This window comes from Sinocyclocheilus grahami, unplaced genomic scaffold (assembly GCF_001515645.1).
Source record: "Sinocyclocheilus grahami isolate Dianchi unplaced genomic scaffold, SAMN03320097.WGS_v1.1 scaffold166.1, whole genome shotgun sequence".
Classification (NCBI taxonomy): domain Eukaryota; kingdom Metazoa; phylum Chordata; class Actinopteri; order Cypriniformes; family Cyprinidae; genus Sinocyclocheilus; species Sinocyclocheilus grahami.
In genome coordinates, this window is record NW_015505345.1 from 1,212,626 (window position 1) to 1,232,992 (window position 20,367).

A 20,367-nucleotide genomic window follows, 5' to 3' on the forward strand; every position below is an offset into this window, starting at 1 on the left:
CAAATAGTTTCTAGTTGTTCCCAAAGACTTGCTTTTGATTAAACTTTTGTGTGATCTATCTTTGAATCCATTAAATCCCAACAATAATTATATTTTAGCATTAGAAATACTACTGTGCCTAAAGAGCTTACACATACTGGTGGATTAATCATTACAGAAACATACAAAATCATTTTGGCAATCATCAATACTATTATTTTAGGGCAGCTGTGGCGCAAACCTTACATTGGGTGGTGGTCTAATAAATTTGTTAAGCACTGTATATATAGTTGTCATGTCTCTAATAAGATGGGTCACAAACATGATCTAATCTAGCATCTTATTAAGTCACTGTCATCCATTGTCTCAAACACATTTCTTCTCCCTCTTCATCTTTCGCCCATTTTCTCCTCTGCTAAAGAAACTCTTAAAGGGTTAGTTCACCCAAAAATTAGGCAGCGTTTTACTCACCCCCGAGGCATCCTAGGTGTATATGACTTTCTTCTTTCAGACGAATCCAGTCAGAGTTATATTAAAAATGGTCTTTGATCTTTCAAGCTGTTTAATGCCACTCAGCGGGTGTTGCATTGCTTCAGTCTAAAATAACTTAAATAAAAATCGCCCATCCATAAAAAAAGTGTCTCACACGGCTCCGGGGGGTGAACAAAGGCCTTCTGTAGCGAATCGATGCGATTTTGTAAGAAAAAAATATATATATATAAATATTCAAAATGTAATAATCACTTGAATCTAGCTTGCACTCACTGTTGTAAACAGAAGTAGTTCCGGGGGAATGACGTATGAGATCGGCTTTTAAACAGCTTGAAAGATCAAAGACAATTTTTTATATAACTCCGAATGGATTCGTCTGAAAGAAGAAAGTCATATACACCTAGGATGCCTCGGGGGTGAGTAAAACGCTGCCTAATTTTTGGGTGAACTAACCCTTTAAGAGTTTCTTTAGCAGAGGAGAAAATGGGCGAAAGATGAAGAGGGAGAAGAAATGTGTTTGAGACAATGGATGACAGTGACTTAATAAGATGCTAGATTAGATCATGTTTGTGACCCATCTTATTAGAGACATGACAACTATATATACAGTGCTTAACAAATTTATTAGACCACCACCCAATGTAAGGTTTGCGCCACAGCTGCCCTAAAATAATAGTATTGATGATTGCCAAAATGATTTTGTATGTTTCTGTAATGATTAATCCACCAGTATGTGTAAGCTCTTTAGGCACAGTAGTATTTCTAATGCTAAAATATAATTATTGTTGGGATTTAATGGATTCAAAGATAGATCACACAAAAGTTTAATCAAAAGCAAGTCTTTGGGAACAACTAGAAACTATTTGAAAGTCAGTAACAATAGAGACTGTGGAAAAGTATATAAAAACAATGGCAGCAAGAATGCAAGCTGTTTTCAAGGCGAAAGGAGGGCATATAAAATAAAAATAAAATATAGGGTTTTTGTTATTATGTGTGAATACTAGAATAATAGAAGACTATTTAGTTGTTTCAGTTTATTTGCCCAATAAATGACCATTTTTAGTTTTGAAAAAGTTTTTGACAGATTCCTAAAATATTTGTTTTCTCACTTTATTATGACAGGTGGTCTAATCAATTTTTGTGTGCGTATGTATATTTATATATATTTAACTGTAATTTCAAAGTGAAGGCTTATAATAGACCCTATTTAAGTGTTCTTTTTTTCCCTTCTTGGACAACTAATCACAGTCTTCAGAAGAATGTGTCATACCCAGCAATGTGGTCAGCCCCACCTCCTCACTAAGATGAACATTTTTGTCGTTTTTTTCACTCAAAATTTGTTCTCAGATTGGTCCTGAATCACTCTTAAGCTACGATTCTTAATTTTTAAGATGAATTAGGAGCTTTCTGAGAGGATTCGTAGAAGAATAAAGGCTGAGATCTGTAGATGATCTTAAACATTTGATTTAGGAGTTATCTGCATCAAATAGCATACCTCAAATGTAAATATTATGTGATATTGACCGTCAAGTCCCTCAGGGAAATAATTTTTTTTTTTTGCCTGTTGCCTGAATTGCCTGTTCAGTCTCCAAAACCTACAAGTATTTTCATTCAACCATTCATTCAAGCCTGGTTCTCTCCTACAGCAAGTTCATACAAAATACTGGGGGGGAAATGTCATACCATTGTTTCTGTTTGTGTAAAGGAAAACTGTCTGCTAGCTACCATGTAAATAGTGTTTATAGTCTGTTTTTGTAGTTGAATATTTTAATAATAAAAATGTTAAAGCTTCATGGTCTCTTCACTTTTTAAGGAAAAGAATATATAGTTTTTATATTAAGTTTTTAACTGATAAACTTTAGTGCTGGGCATTCTTATCCAGAAAACAGATTTTGAGTTTTAGAATAAATAACCAATGAGGTTATGCTAGACCCTTAATTGCCACAAGGTGTCGCTATGTTGTATTTATATATTTTAAAAAATTGCCTTTCATGAGGCAAAATTTCCTGAAACTGTTTGGCTGGCTTTGTGAAATATCATGGATCTTGCTCACTGAACTTCAAGTCTACGGTCCCAGGTAAGCAGTGACACAGGAAGTAGATGGTTACGGTATATCTCAATGTGTCTTTGAAGAAAGCATTTACACAAAGGATTGGACTGAAGTTATTGCATTTATGCCATTAGATTAGATTAGATTCAGCTTTATTGTCATTGTGCAAAGTACAACTACAAAGAAAGCCAATTAAATGGTTAGCTCTGACCACAATCTCAGAAAAAAAGGTACAAAAGCTGTCACTGGGGTGATATCTTTTCAAAAAGGTACACTTTTGTACCTTTTAGGTACTAATATGTACACTTTAGGTACTAATATGTGCAAATATGCAAGTACTAATAGGGAACCTTTATGTACACGTGTAGCTTTTTTTTTTACCACCCCACTGACAGCTTTTGTCTGAGAGTGCAGAAATGCAAATAACAATATGTCTATAAATATGTGCATAAATATGTACTATCGTGTTCTATAAAAAGTGCATAAGTATGAGGTTGCGAAAGCAGTAACCAGCTCAGTGCAAGAGACAATGTATACAAACAGAGAACAAAATCGTATAAATGGGATAAAGGCTATAATCAGCTTTATGATGGTTTCTTTGCATATTACAAACAACTATTTGCAATTTAAGGAAACAAACTGATACAAAGGTTCTTGTTCATCCATCAGAGATTTATCAAATAATTATTCTTAGTGATATAATTGGAGAAATAGTAATAAAATAAAATCAATCTTAATAATTTAAGTTTTTTAAAGTGATATTTGTTACGTATCCGGTCCATGAACTTCCGTCTGCTAGCCTTCAGAGGTCACCCTTTCCATTTTCATTGACTCTCGCACTACACACTGTTGCATATCATCCCGGACTACATATCCCATCATTCATTGCACTGATTGCACACAGCACTGATTGCACACAGCTGTTTCATATCACTCACTCACTATTTAACACTCACTCTGATCCCTTCCCGCCGCCGAATATTGTTTAGCGCCTATCTCTTGATAGCTACTCTACAGAGCCCTCGTTAGCCTAGCCTAGCCTGTTTTCTCGGTTCCTGATCTTCGCCTGGTTTCCTGGATTTCTCCCTTTAGTCTTGTCCCTTCTGATTCTGTTTGCCGTTCATCGACCTACGCTAGCCCTAGGACTATTCTTGTGTCTTGCCCGCCATATACCTGTTTGCCACTGTTTGACCCTGCCTGTGCTTCTGACCTCTCTGCTCAATAAAGCTTTGCATATGGATCCGCACGTCTCACGTCTCGTCAGCCCCGTAACAATATTATTATTAATTTCAGGTATATTGTAATGTTTGAGATTATATCTTCAATCCTTTTCAGGTCACAGATCCCTCACTGTATATTCCATAAAACTAGTGTTGCAATTTAAGTAGCCTATGTAATACAATGCTATTTTAATATAGCCTAATTATGTACTTTGTTATGGCTGCATTTTAAAACAATCAAAAAGAAAAAAACAATATTGATGTAAAGAGCCACATTACATTTTAACTTTATACATTTTAATGTAGAGGTACAATGAAACATTTAGATACTTTTGTTTCTTAACTTTTACTTTGGTTGAAAGCAGCGGTGGACAGTGAAGTATTTTACTTTACTCAAGTCAATGTAAAAAAGTATCTGTATCAGTATCAGTGTTTTTCTTTGGAAAACTTTTTACTTCACTACATTCCAAAGCATAATGTACTTTTTACTGCACTACATTTCATAAATAAAATATTTATTTTTACCTTCGATACTTAAGAACATTTAATATGATCAATTAAAATAGTACTTTCTTTTACTCAAGTAAAACATTGAATTACTTTTACTCGAGTAAAAGAAAGTACTACATTTCTAATGTAATTAAGAAGGCTATTAAATGATATTTAATATGAAACGTAGTGCAGTAAAAAGTAGGCTACAATATTATGCTTTGGAATGTTGTGAAGTAAAAGTTTTCTAAAGAAAAACACTGATAAAATACAGACACTTGAAAAGTACTTTTACAGCAGAGTAAAAATGCTTCACTTCTGTCCACCTCTGGAAAGCTGAAAACTTAATGTAGTATTTTTTATTTAACGCATACTTTCATATTTTTCAAAAATGAGTTTGAAATCAAACTGATTCAACAGGCAGTACAGTAACTGGCGTAGGTAAAAGCTCACAGTTGTCACCTGCCTGTATTATTATCATTACATTAAACACACAGCACCCCAGCACTAGTTTTAAATGACCCCCCTCCCTCCCCCCAACCGCCCCTTTCTTCAATGAAAACTGAGATTGCGGGGGGCGGGGGTGGAAAAGACCATGAAAGGACAGAGCTGGAGGACACTTTTAAGAGCTGTTTGTTTGGGATAGTATTTGTGACTTGTCCCCCGACTTTTTATTTGAAGAAATAGAAGCTTAAGGACTTTCTCGCAGGAAAAACACAGCGCTTTAATAGCGTCCAACTGGTCCCGCCACAGAGATTGAGCGCGAGCTAGCAGAAGTTAGCTGGACGGCTATCGGCGGCGGGTGAGGGGTCGACAGAGAGCGCCGTCATCAAACCTAGTAGCATGTCGCCCTCGGGAAGAAGTAGCTCGAGCTTTGGATGAGGTTCCGTGGCGCAGTTCGATCGCAGAGACTTTTTGACGCGACGGTGGGTTGTGATGTTTCCGCAAGCGCGGGGCTCCGGTGGAGGCGCGGCGTCGGCGGTGTCCCGGGGCTGGCCGCATACGGTACTGTGGAGACTAGGGGGTTTCTATCTCCTCCTGCTTGTCGAAGGGGCCCGATGCCTCGCCAACCCGAGCAATGCACCGGGCATAAACAATAACAACAGGCCGAATGTGAACGTCTTCATGAGCGAGGAAGAGGTCAAGAAACTCCTGGGTGCGTATACTTTATTTCTCCGTCTGCTCAACTATATTCCTGCTCTTTCCAAAGTTTTGCTTGGAACTAGAAGTTTTTGGCACTCTGTCAAACTAACTTCATTGCTTCTAACTAACTGCTAAAAGCTAACTCTTGTGTGTGTTTAGTGTCCAGACGGACACAAGTAGTTACAAACATGCTCACAGACTGCTAAAAACGTTGTTGTAGTTGGTTAGCTCTCAATATGTTAGCTTTGATAGGCCAACACAATCCGCGGCGTCCTTGTAAACTCAGTTTAATCGCTAATATCTGCCCAGAAATGTTTCAAAATGCACATGTGAAAGTAGTTCTGGGAGGTTATTATTCAGCATGCTATTTAACAAGAATGAAAGACCCCATTGGGTTTGTCATTAGGTCGAAACTGGTTGCTTGAAAGTTTTCTAAGTGTTCCAATGCTTTCCATGCTTGAGTTAATTGTGTGGTGATTTGTAAGGTTTAGATCACTCACATGTACAAGATACTGAGCAGAGGTGTATGAGCTGATCGGAGTCATTCATTCTCATTGGTGTGTGTCAGAATTAGTTGACACAAAAGCCACACAATGGATTTTTCCTCAGAAGTTTTACTGCTTTATGTCAGACCAGTCAGTAAACACTGTAAATGCAAGGCACATTTAACCCTGGAACGCATGCCGCCGTTAGTATATAACCAAAAAGTGCTTAATCCAATTCTTTAAGCTTGTAATGAGAATCAGATTTTTATAACTGTATAGCAGACTACTTGCATAAAATGCGTTGTTGTCACTCTATATCTCTCAATAATATGTCTTAGTATGGTGACATTTAAATGTCTAGTTTTATTATCAAATTTCTGTATTTTTGGGGGTCAAATACAATGCACTACAATGCTGATTGAGAGATGTACAAATAGATTTCATCAAAAGCCTGTTGTATATATTTGATACTCATATTTTTACGTGATTTTCTTTTAAAAAAAAGTATGGAAGGTCCTGTAGAAATTATCAAATTTCTGTATTTTTGGGGGTCAAATACAATGCACTACAATGCTGATTGAGAGATGTACAAATAGATTTCATCAAAAGCCTGTTGTATATATTTGATATTCATCAAAAGCCTGTTGTATATATTTGATACTCATATTTTTACGTGATTTTCTTTTAAAAAAAGTATGGAAGGTCCTGTAGAAGCAGGATTTTGTACAGCAGATTTTTCAGCAAAGTTTTGATCGTGTTTGTAATTTAGAGGCCTTAGAAATTCATGCATCAAATATGATACAGTTGGCTTTATAGGGTTAAATGCAAGAGAGTGCATTTTCATACATTTCTCACATGCTTGTAATCCTAATGGAAAACTATATGTACAGTATAATTAGGCAGTTAGTTAACAACATGTTGTGTTTGTTTGACTTGATGGCTCTGCTTAAAACAATTTGTGCAGAATATAGTCCTCTTTCCAGACTAAAGGACCAAACTAGATGTTTTGTACTCTGAATAATTTAATGCATTCATTGTTCTTGAAGATAAAAATCTTTGGGATGCCCTTGATATGTTTGTATTCAGAGTAGATTTTTGGTTCAGCACCACTGTGATTAATGCAGTGAGAACTGAATAGTGGTTGTTAATTGCCGGGTATTTGTGACTGGGCCAATAAGCAGTCATTATCATTGCTAATGTCACAGCGTAGTTAATGAAAGGGTTGGGGGCTGGAGCATCAATTTCCTGCTGGAAAGAGGAAGCGGAGACGAGGACATTTTGAAGCAGCCTTGTTTGAGCTTGTTTTGAGGGTTTACCCTTTCAGCTCAAATTGAGAGCAATTTCTATTAAACTGAAAATAAAACCAAAATTATATTTGGCATTTATGTAATGTGATGCAAATGCGGTAGCATTTAGCTTCAAAGCTTGAACTCTGAATGTTGCCATATGGAGTATAAGGTTTCAAATGAGGCAGTGTACTTAAACTTTTTACATTTGAATGCTTTGAATTTTGTAAACGATGTAAACTAACCAGATGTTCAAGACATGTTTAGTTTTTGATCAATGTTGGTATATTAACGGCTGATTCTGGTATCTAAAAAGAGCATGAGGGCCGATATAATGTTAATATATTTAAAGAATACAACTTAAACCTATTGTACCTGGTTTAAGGTAATTCAAATGGAAAGGGTTTTCTTTGAATGTTGGTAATAAGAATCCAAATGTGAAGGCACAATGTGGGTTTATTTGAGCTTTTCTGAAATGCAAACAGGTTTGAAAGATGATTGTCCCCCTCTGGTCTCATACCTCTGTTATCCTCTGTAAAGCTGACCTGCATATTTTTTGTCACGACTGGCTTTGGGAACAGAGCTCATAGCTATGAGTGCCTCTTTCTGGGTGCTCTGCATTGCCGTGTCTCCTCATTGATGATTGATGAACTTTATGGTGGGCTTTTACATTCTTTGATGATCATATCAGGTTATTATAATCAACATGTCGCCTGTAGTTTTATGTGGGGTGCTCTGGCATTTCTCTTGTGATGGGTGCTGGAATGGAGCGCTTTAAATTTTATTTTAGGGTAAGTGGAATGGAGCTGCTCTTTAAAAAAAAAAAACATTGTCTTCATTGTCATTTGCCCCTTCGCTCTTCTGCTGCTGTGTCACTTTGTTTTTGTGCATTCTGGGATCCTTAAACCTACTCAGACTGCATTCATTTTGAACCTGAAGGTTTTATGTCATGTACATTAACTTCACATAAGAATTGCCAACAATCACTGTGTCATTCTCTGTTAACATTATTTTTTTCCCCTCTCTGTCTGGTTCAACAATGGGTGCTGGCCATCTTGGAATCAAAACCACCTTGTTATGCTGCAGTAGACTGAGGGGCCGTTTACACGACAATGTTTTCAGCCAAAAACGGGAAAATTTTTATACGTTTTGCCTATTCGTTTACACGACAGCGGCGTTTTGGGGACTGAAACTATATTTTTGAAAACCGGGTTTCAAAGTGCAAGTTTTTGAAAACGCCACCGTTATCGTTTCAGTGTAAACACCCAATACGGGAATCTTTGAAAATGGTGGTGTCATGCGCGTGCTTAAAATCTAATTAGTTGGGCTTACTTAAAAAAACAAAAAACAAAAAAAAAACATGCAACCCAATTGCCTTGAAAAAACTAAGTAAATTGAAATAGGTATAGTATGTTGTACTGACAAATGCTTAGTTAGTATAGTTTACTTACACGAGAGTTCTAGTAACTAAAAAAAGGACTGTAGGGGGTACTTGATCCTTTCATTTAGGTTTACTCATGACTTAGTATAGCTACTCACTGACTCCCAGAGTGCATTGCGGCATGAATAAATTATGCAGTTGCTTTGTTTTACAGTTGTTGATTTTATTTGCCAATTTTATTTGCTGTCTTGTGTCAGTAGTAGCACAACAAAAAGAGCAAATAAAATGGTTGTTGTTGTTACAATTAATGAAAATAAATGAAATTGAATTTTTACCATTGTTGTGATTCATGTGCTGAATGTTTAAGTCTGTGTGTGACTTCAGCATATTACCACACACTAGTGATGGGAAGTTCGGATCATTTTACCGACTCGGACCTTTGAGTCTCGTTCAGCAAAATTAATGAATCTTTTTTTCGAGTCATTTCGTTCATTTTAGCAAAATATAATTACTTCCCTAACACATCTACTATTTACGCAAAGGTTGATCACACTACAAACAACACAAAACTGCTATAAGAAGCAGAAAAGATTAATTCATTGTTTACCTGGGTCTTCAGTCTATGATTAGCTCACCTTCTTATCTGACAAGTCTTTGGGTTTGAGACGTTCGTTCATCACGTGACAGCCCCACAGACTGCATAGGTTAAACTTATGGGGCTGTCACGTGATGAACGAATGACTCGGAAAAACCTGAAGACTCGAAACAGGTGAACTACTTGACTAATTCCAGTACAGAACCTATAGGATTTTGCGGATGCGTGACTGAACGAATCACTCCCCGAGAAAATTAACGAATCGTTCAAGAACAACCCAACACTACCACACACTATTTAAGGACTCATGCTGTTGTAGTGAAGAGAGAAAGCTTTCACTCTCTCCTTCAGAGTCCCAACACCACAGGGATGAAAAATCTCAACTATCCAGCTCTTCATTGCTAACAGACAGCGTCAGCCCTCTTCTGTCAGAGTTATTTTGGGGGATCATTAGATGGCCTTGCACAGTATATGGCAATACATCGAATGTTTAGGTCATGAAACACATCCACTCTGATTTACGATGTAAACTTGCTGCCTATGAAACGTAAAAAGGGGAAACTCCATATTAGGAGAGACCTCAAGAGGTTGAGGTATTTGGCCTGGCCCAGTCTTTTATCAGTAGTTTCCATGGCAGCGTGAAAGGGAGGTGAGCAAGTTGCTGATTTAAATCGATGTGTTTATGCAGGGTTGATCCTGACACTCAGAAAAACAGCAAGAATGGACATGCGACTGAATTTATAGTGTTATGAGGAGATCTCGTTTAATGAAGTGTGTCCACTGACTCGCCACAAAACTTGAGGGATAGTTGGGAAGCACTTTTATGTCAAATCGTTTTTCACTATTTCATTACTAATACTAACTATGATGGAAATATGCAGTAATCGACAAGGGATTCTATTTCTGGAAGGACTTCTATGTCTGCGATGTTGTGACTGGCAGCCTGGTTGTGTGTTAGTGAAGGTTTCATTTGAGTTTGAATATTATTTTGCGTGATTTTGACCGCGATCATTAAAAAGACCATTAGTAATTTACCTCAGATCTTAGAAAGTAATTTAAAGAAAACAAGAATGTTCAAACTGATTTTTTTATTTTATTTTATTTTGTGGTGAGTGCTTGAAGAGAGAATGAGACCGTATGCACACTCTTCTGATTGGCTTTGATTTATAAATTATTTTGAATTTCTTTAAATTTTTAATTGATTTTTCTTGTCTGTGGAGTATACTGGGTCTCATTTTCTTAAGTGTGCATGTGCGCACATTTGTGCATGAAATGTGCATGCAAACATTTTCTCAAACAAATCATAATTCACCAATAAATTGTATTCTTAATTCACAACAAAATGTAGGAACGACCGAAACCACATGCAAAAATTGCATACTCTGGGTCGCCTTATAATAGTTAAGATGAAATTTTGGACATTTCATCTTATAGGGGAGAGCGGGGTGAGTTGAGCTAGTTTTTACTTACGGTGTGTTTAAAGTGAGCACATGGCATTAATGGGTCCAACTTTGTACATAAACTTTGGGAATAATCACTTTTTGAATCTAAAATAAACTATTTTAAAAATATGGCTTTCCAAATAAAAGTGGTCTCTTTGCTCATCTTGCCCCCAGTGAGGGGTAAATTGAGCCTAGGGAGAGGGTAAAGGCCCCAATATACTTCAAAAGAAATCGAAGAACGAACTATGACGACGTAATTTCGAACAAAATTGGGCTGAAACGAAGTTTGTTTTGAGTTCGTTTTCGGCAGTTCGAAACAGCTCACCAAAGCGAACTTTCGGGGGGAGTTCGTTTTGGCTCCTAAACACCTTTGAGATACCATTTGGTCCGTGGCGATTATGCAATCGGTGGGTGTGTTCTGGAACCCCACTTTCTTTGACGTGCAATTTTTTTTTTGTCGTTTTTTTTCTCATTCAGCGGAGGTCAGGCAGGAGAACAACATCTCCAAGTCACTAGCAACATAAATACACTGTGTCGAATAGCTGAACTGCCACAGATATAGCCGCACCTGTACGATCGCTCGCGGAGAGACTTTAAAGATTCAGAGAAAGCATTTAATTCCTAAAGAAATTGCAACAAAGCTTGGTGCCGACGACCCGGAGTTATGCAAAAAGCGACGTAGAGAAACATCAGATGCAAGTTTTCCAAAGCCATGAAAAGAATGAAAGGAAAGAGTAAAAATATAACTATATATATATATATATATATATATATAAGATTTGGTAGCAAGTACCAAATACATGTTTTAAATAAATGTTACACCATACTGCTGCTGCTGCGGTTGTTGTTCTTTCAATAAGCGAATGTAAAAGATATACAATAAATGAAATGCCAAAAGAACATACAATAATAAACATTTTGTTTTTATCAAATCATGACGCCACATAAAATATAAAAAGGTGTAATAATTTATCCAGTTTAATCAAATAAATGAACACTAATAAAATAAAGTAATAAACAGGTTTGTGTTATTGAGATGACTCCAATATTTTTTCCACATCATGCTAAAGTTTTCAGACTGCGCCTTTAATTTCACACTTAAAGACTGATTATGGGAATGGAATGGTTCTTTTGTATTGCAAACATGATACTTGACTCGGAGTTGCTGCTAATCATTATTCTTTTGTTTATAATATTCTGACCATTGGTACCCGTCTCACACCTAGATACACCATCATGGCATCTTTATTGTGTTTAGGGCATACGCGCTAACGTCACGACACATTTACCTTAATCTACACCCGCCTCCAGCAGTTGCGGGGATGTTGGAATGTTCGAAAACAGTATACCGTCGCTTAGCCTTTTCGAAATTCTTTTTGCCCCCAAACGAAGAACGAAAACGAACTTTGTTTGAAGTATATTGGGGCCTTAAGTACTGTGCCACTGATTATGCTGAAGAAAAAAAACTGAACATTTTCAGCTTATGCTATATCAAAAGAAGAGAAATTCAGTAAATATTCAATAAATAAATGACTTCTTAAAATCCATTTGTGAGCCTTGTGATGGACTGGAGCCTTGTGCAGGGAAATACAATTTCATAAAAACTTCAATGGCCAATTTTAATAAACAAGGCCAATTTAAAATTTTCAGAAAAATCTTAATTCAACGAAATTAAAAATGTTTGGTTTAAAATTTAATGAAATATAACAGAAATACAGTAAAATAATACTTGCATAAGAAGGGGTGATCAGCTTACCCCAGGGCTTTTTGCTCAAATTACCCCACTCCTACCCTTTTAACAAACTTGTATCATCCAACAGTTTAGAGCTAACATCATGCTAACAGTATAACCTCATATTATTACTTTCTAAATCACAAACACATATGTGATATTTTTTCAGATTTGTCTGTAATTGTTCAGACACAAGAAGTAGGAGTCCTTGAACATAAAAAAATAACTTTGAACAGCCAAAAAAAAAGTTTTGAACCTAAATGTAGTTGCCAATTATTTCAAGGGCCTCTCTTTATCACAGGGTGAGTAAAATGGATAACTCTTCATATATTTGTGGGCACATCACCAATTTTGTTTAAGGTTGCCTAGAAATAAGGGGTGGCTCAACTTCCCTGCAGGCTCAAATCACCCCGCTCTCCCCTATATTTCATCATATATAGTGAAAATTATAGATTTATAGCTTGAGCTGAGAGGTTTCCTGCATATTGCAGATGCACGTATGTACAGCTGTCGAATGAAAGGTTTGAAATCTGAGTCTGCATAAAACTTGTTTATTAGGATGCAACACTTGGCATTGCCAGTTGTTCAAGTGTACAGTAAACTAGTCTCATTGGGGATAGGCTTATCACGGTGTCTTTAGTTCTCAACTACGTTGTACTGTGTTGTAGCTATAAACCAGCTTGGCCGCCTTCTCAAATGGGTAAGCGAACCCTCCCTTGTTCGTATCATACCCGTAGAAGATTGTTTACTTAAGCAGCAGCTGTACTGCTGTGTTGTTCCAGTGAAGGCGGAGAGTTCTGAGGATACCTCTTACGGAACAGGCTCTGTTTGCTTGACTGCGGTGGCAGCTGTAGTAGGACTGGCTCATGTGGTTGTAATTAATGACTGGCACTGACTCCTTTTGAGCACCAAGCAAGATTCATTACCAAGCTGCCACAGCTCAGCCATGACAATCTGGAACCTGTCTCTTCAATACAATGCACTTTCCACAGACTCAAGCCTAGCCGTCCAAGTGATCCCTCAGACCCTGGCCTCAGGAAAAGCAGGCCTGCAGGAAACTAATGTTCATTAATGAGCTGAACACAGTGATGGGGCACTGAAAGAAAGGTTTGTCACTGCTTTAAAACTGATCAAAGAACCTGAAGTAAAGTCCAGCTGTGAGAATACGCGAGTGGACTTAAAATTAAGTGAAACATTTCACTTCATACTTGTAGTGCTTTGATGGTATGCTAATTCTGGTGGTTCTGTGTAGTTGGGCCTCACATTGACCCTCAGACCTTTAACTGAGGTGTTTTGAATGCAAATTATGCATTTTCAAGGTTACCTTATTCTCAAGGACATGTAATTCTGTTGCTGTCACTTCAACTCACAGACTGAAAAAACAATCCACAACAACAGTGTGTTGGCAACAAACCCTTTACATTGCGAGTAAATCACTCACATATGCGACTAAATCTTCACTCTGGGCGACTAAATTATGTCTAATATTAGCCACTGGCTAATAAATTCTCATATTTTACTCACCAGTGTGTGAGTTGGAGTATAAGTTTAGCACAGATATATTTTCACTCGCCGAACACTCAGACTGAGCGCTTCAGAGTTTCACTCTGTCAAGTGATCCGTGATGTTTTTCAGTTCATCTCAATGGATGCGCAGCGCACCTGTATTTCGCGTACCGTAAACTCTAGTGTGAAGGCGCATGACTCGCTGTCACTTTACTTTTTTCTCACACGCAAAGAGAGAGACTGAGCGAGGGAGTCTTGCATACCATGCAGAATTGACGCTCTACATGTAAACGATATTCTTTGTTGTATTTTCCTGTCAAATTATCGGAGTTCCTTCGGAATTCTTCAGCTTTTAAGAACTGCCGGTTTCTCTGGTAGTGGGCGGAACTAATGCGCAAACGACAATCTCATTGGCTGGCGCTCACCAATCATCGTCCCTGTTTTGATTTCAGCAAATCAATGCGAGTGAATGCACACAACCTGATTAATATTAATGAATCCAGCATCTCATTAATCCTTACTGTGTTTTATATTGTTCTTATTAGTAGAATTCGTAGTATTATTAACTTACCAGTATTATTGTTAGTTTTTTCCCATTTTTTTTACTGAAACACAGAATGACCAAAAAAGCACCACCATCAACTAAGTTTAGTTAAAATGACTGTATTTATATGTGGTTAACAAGTTTTAATTGGTTACGTCGAAATGTTGCAAATATTTCTGTTTTAAACCATTGAGGCGAGCCAATGGATATCACATAAGCAATGTGCAAACTTCGTGCAAGAGTTATGCCGGTGAACGTCTTAATCTCAGTCAATTCACTATACAGAAAGTGAAAGTAAAAATAGAATGACGGAGTAATGACGTAGCTTTTGGCATCTGTCACCGCATATTCTCTTAATATGATGAGAGACCAATCTACTTCAATTAGGGATGCTCCGATCAGGATTTTTGCAGCCGATACGGAGTACCGATTTCTTGTCATGGTGATTGGTCGATACCAATGCAGATTCTGATGCTTCAAGCTTTATATAGACGGTTTCATCGGGCGCACGCGCCTGGCTACAAACACAGTTAAAGTTAAAGGGGTCCTATTATGCTCTTTTACAATGTCTTGAATTTGTTTTGGGGGTGTACTAGAACATGCTCTCATGCTTGGTGGTTCGAAAAACGCATTCTTTTTTACATAATTTACAAAATAACTTTCTCCCCATAATGGCACAAACGGCTCGATTAGTACCGGGTTTGATGAAGGCCCACCTGCCAAAAAACGAAATGTTATGTGATTGGTTAGCTGTCCCAGTGCGTTGTGATTGGCGAACAGCTTAGACGGTGTTTCAGTACTGCCCCGTCCCTTGCCAAAGCAGCAAGTTCCGTCTGCTCCGGTTTAGTTCAGGATGGCGTCAATATTGACATATCAATTTGAGCCGGATTCAGACCCAGAGAATATTGAACAAGAGGATCGCGCAGAACCTTTGCACGGATATTGCAAGACATATTAGAGTGGTAACATTATTGTTTTTTTGTTTGGCTAAATCACATTTTAGATAGGATGTCAACAACCGCTTAAAAATAACTGCATAGCATACAGATAAGTGCATATGTATTATTTTTATTGTTATTTAATTCTAACATTATAACATGCATTGCATTGAAACTGTTATATAGTTGAATTTATTTATACTAGAGATGCACCGATCGATCTGCCAGGGATCGGAATCGGCCGATTTACCTCGTGATCGGCCCGGATCGGTGATCGGTCGGTCAGTCTCACTTCTTTCCGATTTCAAGCCGATCCGTTTTGTTACCAGCGGCACAGGCAATAACGTCAGCCGCGCATTCTCGCTCTCTTCTCTCCGACGACCCCTTCTCGCTCACACGCGTCTCATTCGCTCCGGTTAAATAGTGCTTGTATTGCGCATTATTTTAGTCATTTCAGCAGGTATATCTGATCTATATTAGTGGAGCGCACAATCCATGCTTAGTCTCAAACAGCTTGTGAGCCACAAATACCAAAATGAGTGGCTAACTGCGCTAAAACGTTCAAATACACACACAAATGGTCAAAATGCCCGTTTTGGCGAGTATCCAGTCAGTTTTGGAACGTTCAATAGTTGAGAAAGAGAACGCATGTTGTGTAACAGTATACTGGGTCCGTGGATAAACTCTTAAAGGGACCGCAGTCCAATATTCCTGCTGCTGTCTGTCATGTTAATCAAAGAACAAAAGACAAAGAAAATAATTTTCTGCTCTTGACTGAATGTTTTATAACTTTGATGGTAAGCATTAATCTGGATTTAATTTTAACAATGAAGACTAAAGAAGTTAAAGTAATCAAATGTAAAATAACACTGGATGTGTTATTTTACATTTACATCTTAACTGAATAAAAACTTGCTTAACCTGAAAACTTAGTTTCATAGCTCTCTTTATTCTATTGCATTTATTTGTGCTGTTTGCAATTTTTTTTTTTTATTTGTTCTTATTTTATTACTGACTTTTTACTTGTGTTTTTAAATGAAAAACATTTTTTTGCATTGAAGAAAAGTAAATTTTGTTTGGATATGCTATAAATTATAGTTCTTAGAAAGAAAATCGGAATTGGCAAAAAATGGTATCGGCAGATCACACTAACAAAAAATCAGAAATCCGAATCGGCCAAGAAAATTGCAATCGTGCATCTCTAATTTATACCATAGTCCAATGTTTCCCAGGCGGCATATATATATGCAAACTCATTCTCTGCCAGCAGGAGGCGCTGCTGGAGTGGTAGAGATCAAGGTTTCCCCGGTAACGGCTGTACACAAAGCAGCGCTCCGCTCAAAAAAACACTGCTTTATCAGATATTACATGCAAGATTAAATGAAAATGACATCCAATTTTCTGAAAACAGTCGGTTTCCTTCAGAAATACAGTGATATAAAAACACCTGCAATCAATGTATGGGAAACACTAGTCTCATGATTGAAGTGTAAATTCTGCAAATTACATCATTGTCCAGTATTGCACTGTCAACAATTTATTATAAAATGTTTTCATAATTGTAACATACGTACATATTTACATAATTATTCAGGTGCATGTGTAATAACTTGCGAAAACTTGAGGTTACAGCAGCACTTCTTCATCGTTGTCTTGTCTGATGCACTCAACCAAGCGTTCTAACCACAACCTCGCCCCTCCCCCCTCCCCACCCCCCAACCATTCGAATTTCCGCAAGCAGGAATTATTTTAATGATATTCTAAAGGGCAGCTTTGTGATATCACAAAACCCGGAAAACAAATGCTGTAGTCCAAACGAGCCGGTCGTTGTAGTTCTTGAAAAGGGATTTTTTTAAAACGAAATCTCTCCCTTTGGAGTGGACTTTGAGATGTAAGTTTGAAGATCTTTTTTATGCCCAAACATACACACTACACGCTGACTAAAATTCAAAAAGTGTAAAAGCATAATAGAATCCCTTTAAGGTGATGAGTAGACTGAAGTTGGGCTCAGGTGGTTGTGCTGTGGGATGTGTTTCCCATACATTTATTTATTTGTGGCACTCGCCACAATATCAAAACTGACCGATTTTCCAAAAGGCTTTGTTGAATAAACATGAACACGTACTGCACTTTTAAAAATCAAAACGAGGTGCGGGTGTTTTTATATCACTGTATTTCTGAAGGAAGACTATCTTTAGAAAATGTCAATGTCATTTTCATTTCATCTTGCCTGTTATATGCCTGATAAAGCAGCGGTTGTGAGCTCAGCGCTGCTTTGTGTACAGCTGTTACTGGGGAAACCTCTGTTTCTCCTGCTTTAAAGCACCTCCTGCTGGCAGAGAATGAATTAGCATTTTCAGTAAGTCCTTCTGATTTACGCAGCAAACATATTTAGCTTTTCCTATATCCACGGGTGCTGCGGATAATCCGCGGGTCGGGTAATAAAAAATGCATTCTGATTATTTGCGGGTGGGTCACGGGTGGATAAAATAAATCATAAATGATGCAACTAAATTTTTTTTTTTTTAATACTTTTTTTTTCCCCGAGGCAGAAGATTTCGTGTGTGTGTTTGTTCGCCTGATTCGGAAGTTGCAGTGACAGAAACAGTAACATTCCAGATAAAGTTTGAAAGGAGTAAAGCCTGTATTAATGCTATTGAGTAGGCTAATATGGCTAAAGAAGATAGGCTATTTTGTTCTATAAAGAAATGTTATTTTAAAAGCAGCCCACGATCAGCGCGTTATTTTACTGTTATCCCTTACGGCTCTGACAAGGTTTTGTTCCGTCCTCCACGCTGTGACAACTCACAAAGGACTATTTTTCGCCAAGCAGCACGGAGATCCGCTTCAGAAACGTGCCATGGCTAGCCAGTATAAACCAAAGCATTGATTAGAGCGGCCGCAATGTGTGCAGTGAGGCGCAGATCAGCTCTAACCTCATTGAATCTGCTGTTACAAATTAACCATCCATTCGTCATATCATCATGCAAAACATACACGACAAATAGCAAATGTTTCATTGTTTCTCGAAACGTCATAGCATTTCCACACTGGCGATGACATGACTGCGGTACCAAATCATTTATGTCCCCACGCATCATGTACGTCGTCACGTCGTGAGATCGGCCAAGTGTAGTGAGTACCGATCAAGTCATAAAATGTGATTATTGGCCGATAACGGTATATAGCTAACTGTTTTCATTTATTCCCTTAATATTTCTCTTGTGGCCCGCACATGGTAAAAAAAGAAGAAGAAAAGAAACGTATTTGGTGTTAAACAGGTTGTTTTTTAAAGTTGGTGCTTGAAATAGGCTAAAGCTTTTTATTCATTGATTTTAATTGATGACTGCCGAGTTAATATTTTAATTATTGGCCTATAATTCATTGTGTATATAGACCTGTTTTAAAAGACATTTTTTTAACATTATCACACAACATAATCGAGGAGTAAATAGCGTAATCTATTTTGCGGGGCAAATTTATTGTAATTTTAATTAAATAATAAAAGTAAATTCATAATCAGTGTTGGGGGTAATGCATTACAAGTAACGCGAGTTACGTAATCAGATTACTTATTTCAAGTAACTAGTAAAGTAACGCAATACTTTTTAATTTACAAGAGAATATCTGAGTTACTTTTTCAAATAAGTAACGCAAGTTAAATTTTTTTCCCAATTTATTGATTGACAGCTCTCCTGTCCCCATGTTGAGAGAAATCAGATGTTACTGTAGTTCTAAATAAATATGGATATGCATTAATTCATCTCACTCACAAACCTCCCCCCCCCCACAGATTCAGTATTCCTCAAAATGAATAAAAATAATGCAACTCAGAATATGACGCAAACCTGCAATAATTAAATGTTAAACAACACAAATACCCTTTGTATTTAATCCCATTCTATTAACCAGTGTCTTTGCTTCTGACCTTCGATGATCCAGTTCAACCGTACTAATAAGCACAAATTAATCTAGATAAACATTTGTCTTTTTTTTTGCATTCTACTGTACGGATGTAAATTTACTTTCCCTTCAGCCTAAGGCTTATTCATTTCACTTTTGGTGTGAAAAGGCTTTTACTTTTGCCAAAAATAGAACTTTTTTATTTTATAAACAAACAAGCAAGCCCTGTCCAGATTTAAAAAGTAACGCAAAAGTAACGTAATGCATTACTTCCCATAAAAAGTAACTAAGTAACGTAATTTACTTAGTTACTTTTTTATGGAGTAACGCAATATTGTAATGCATTACTTTTAAAAGTAACTTTCCCCAACACTGTTCATAATAAAAATAATAATAATAATAGTCCTAATAAAAATAAGAATGTAACAGGCCTACATTAATTGGAAATGCCAAATCTTCTTAATATTGACCATAATTGATGTTTTTGACAATATCTCTGGTTATCATTTATACAAGATCATCGTCTTTTGACGCACCCTGGCAAGAGGAGGTTATCACGGGGCAGACAGTACGTTGCCTGTACAGGCCTACATTAATTGGAAATGCCAAATCTTCTTAATATTGACCTTGTATTATTTCTACATGTAATAGGATTAGTCCAACGAATCGCTCGGTTTGTAATGTGTACCAAACCGAAAGCCTCGTACCGAACGGTTCAATACGAATATGTGTATCGTTACACCCCTAATGTACAGTGGGTACGGAAAGTATTCAGACCCCCTTAAATTTTTCACTGTTATATTGCAGCCATTTGCTAAAGTCATTTAAGTAAATTTTTTTTCCTCATTAATGTACACACAGCACCCCATATTGACAGAAAAACACAGAAAGTCAATAATTCTGTGTTTTTCTGTCAATATGGGGTGCTGTGTGTACATTAATGAGGAAAAAAAATAACTTAAATGATTTTAGCAAATGGTTGCAATATAACAGAGTGAAAAATTTAAGGGGGTCTGAATACTTTCATGCGTGCATGTATGCATGTATGTATGAATGACTCTAGGGGAGTTGGAAAATGAGCCTATTTTCAAAAATAGTGGAGTGTTCCTTTAAGATTCAACCACGCCTACCTAAAATGGCTCATTCTAACATGCCCCCACATGTCTACGTCACGATGTGGGAA

The 20,367-nt window shown here is 37.2% G+C and overlaps 1 protein-coding gene across 1 annotated transcript in view; it reads left to right on the plus strand.

Annotated features, from left to right (window-relative positions):
* The first annotated feature begins 4,792 nt into the window (after nt 1-4,792).
* LOC107593187 (tyrosine-protein kinase RYK-like) overlaps nt 4,793-20,367 on the plus strand; it is a 53,006-nt gene continuing 37,431 nt past the window's right edge. Inside the window, exon 1 of the mRNA XM_016282798.1 lies at nt 4,793-5,386. Coding sequence (XP_016138284.1) covers nt 5,167-5,386 — 220 coding nt within the window. The 5' untranslated portion in view covers nt 4,793-5,166. The remainder of the gene's footprint in view (nt 5,387-20,367) is intronic.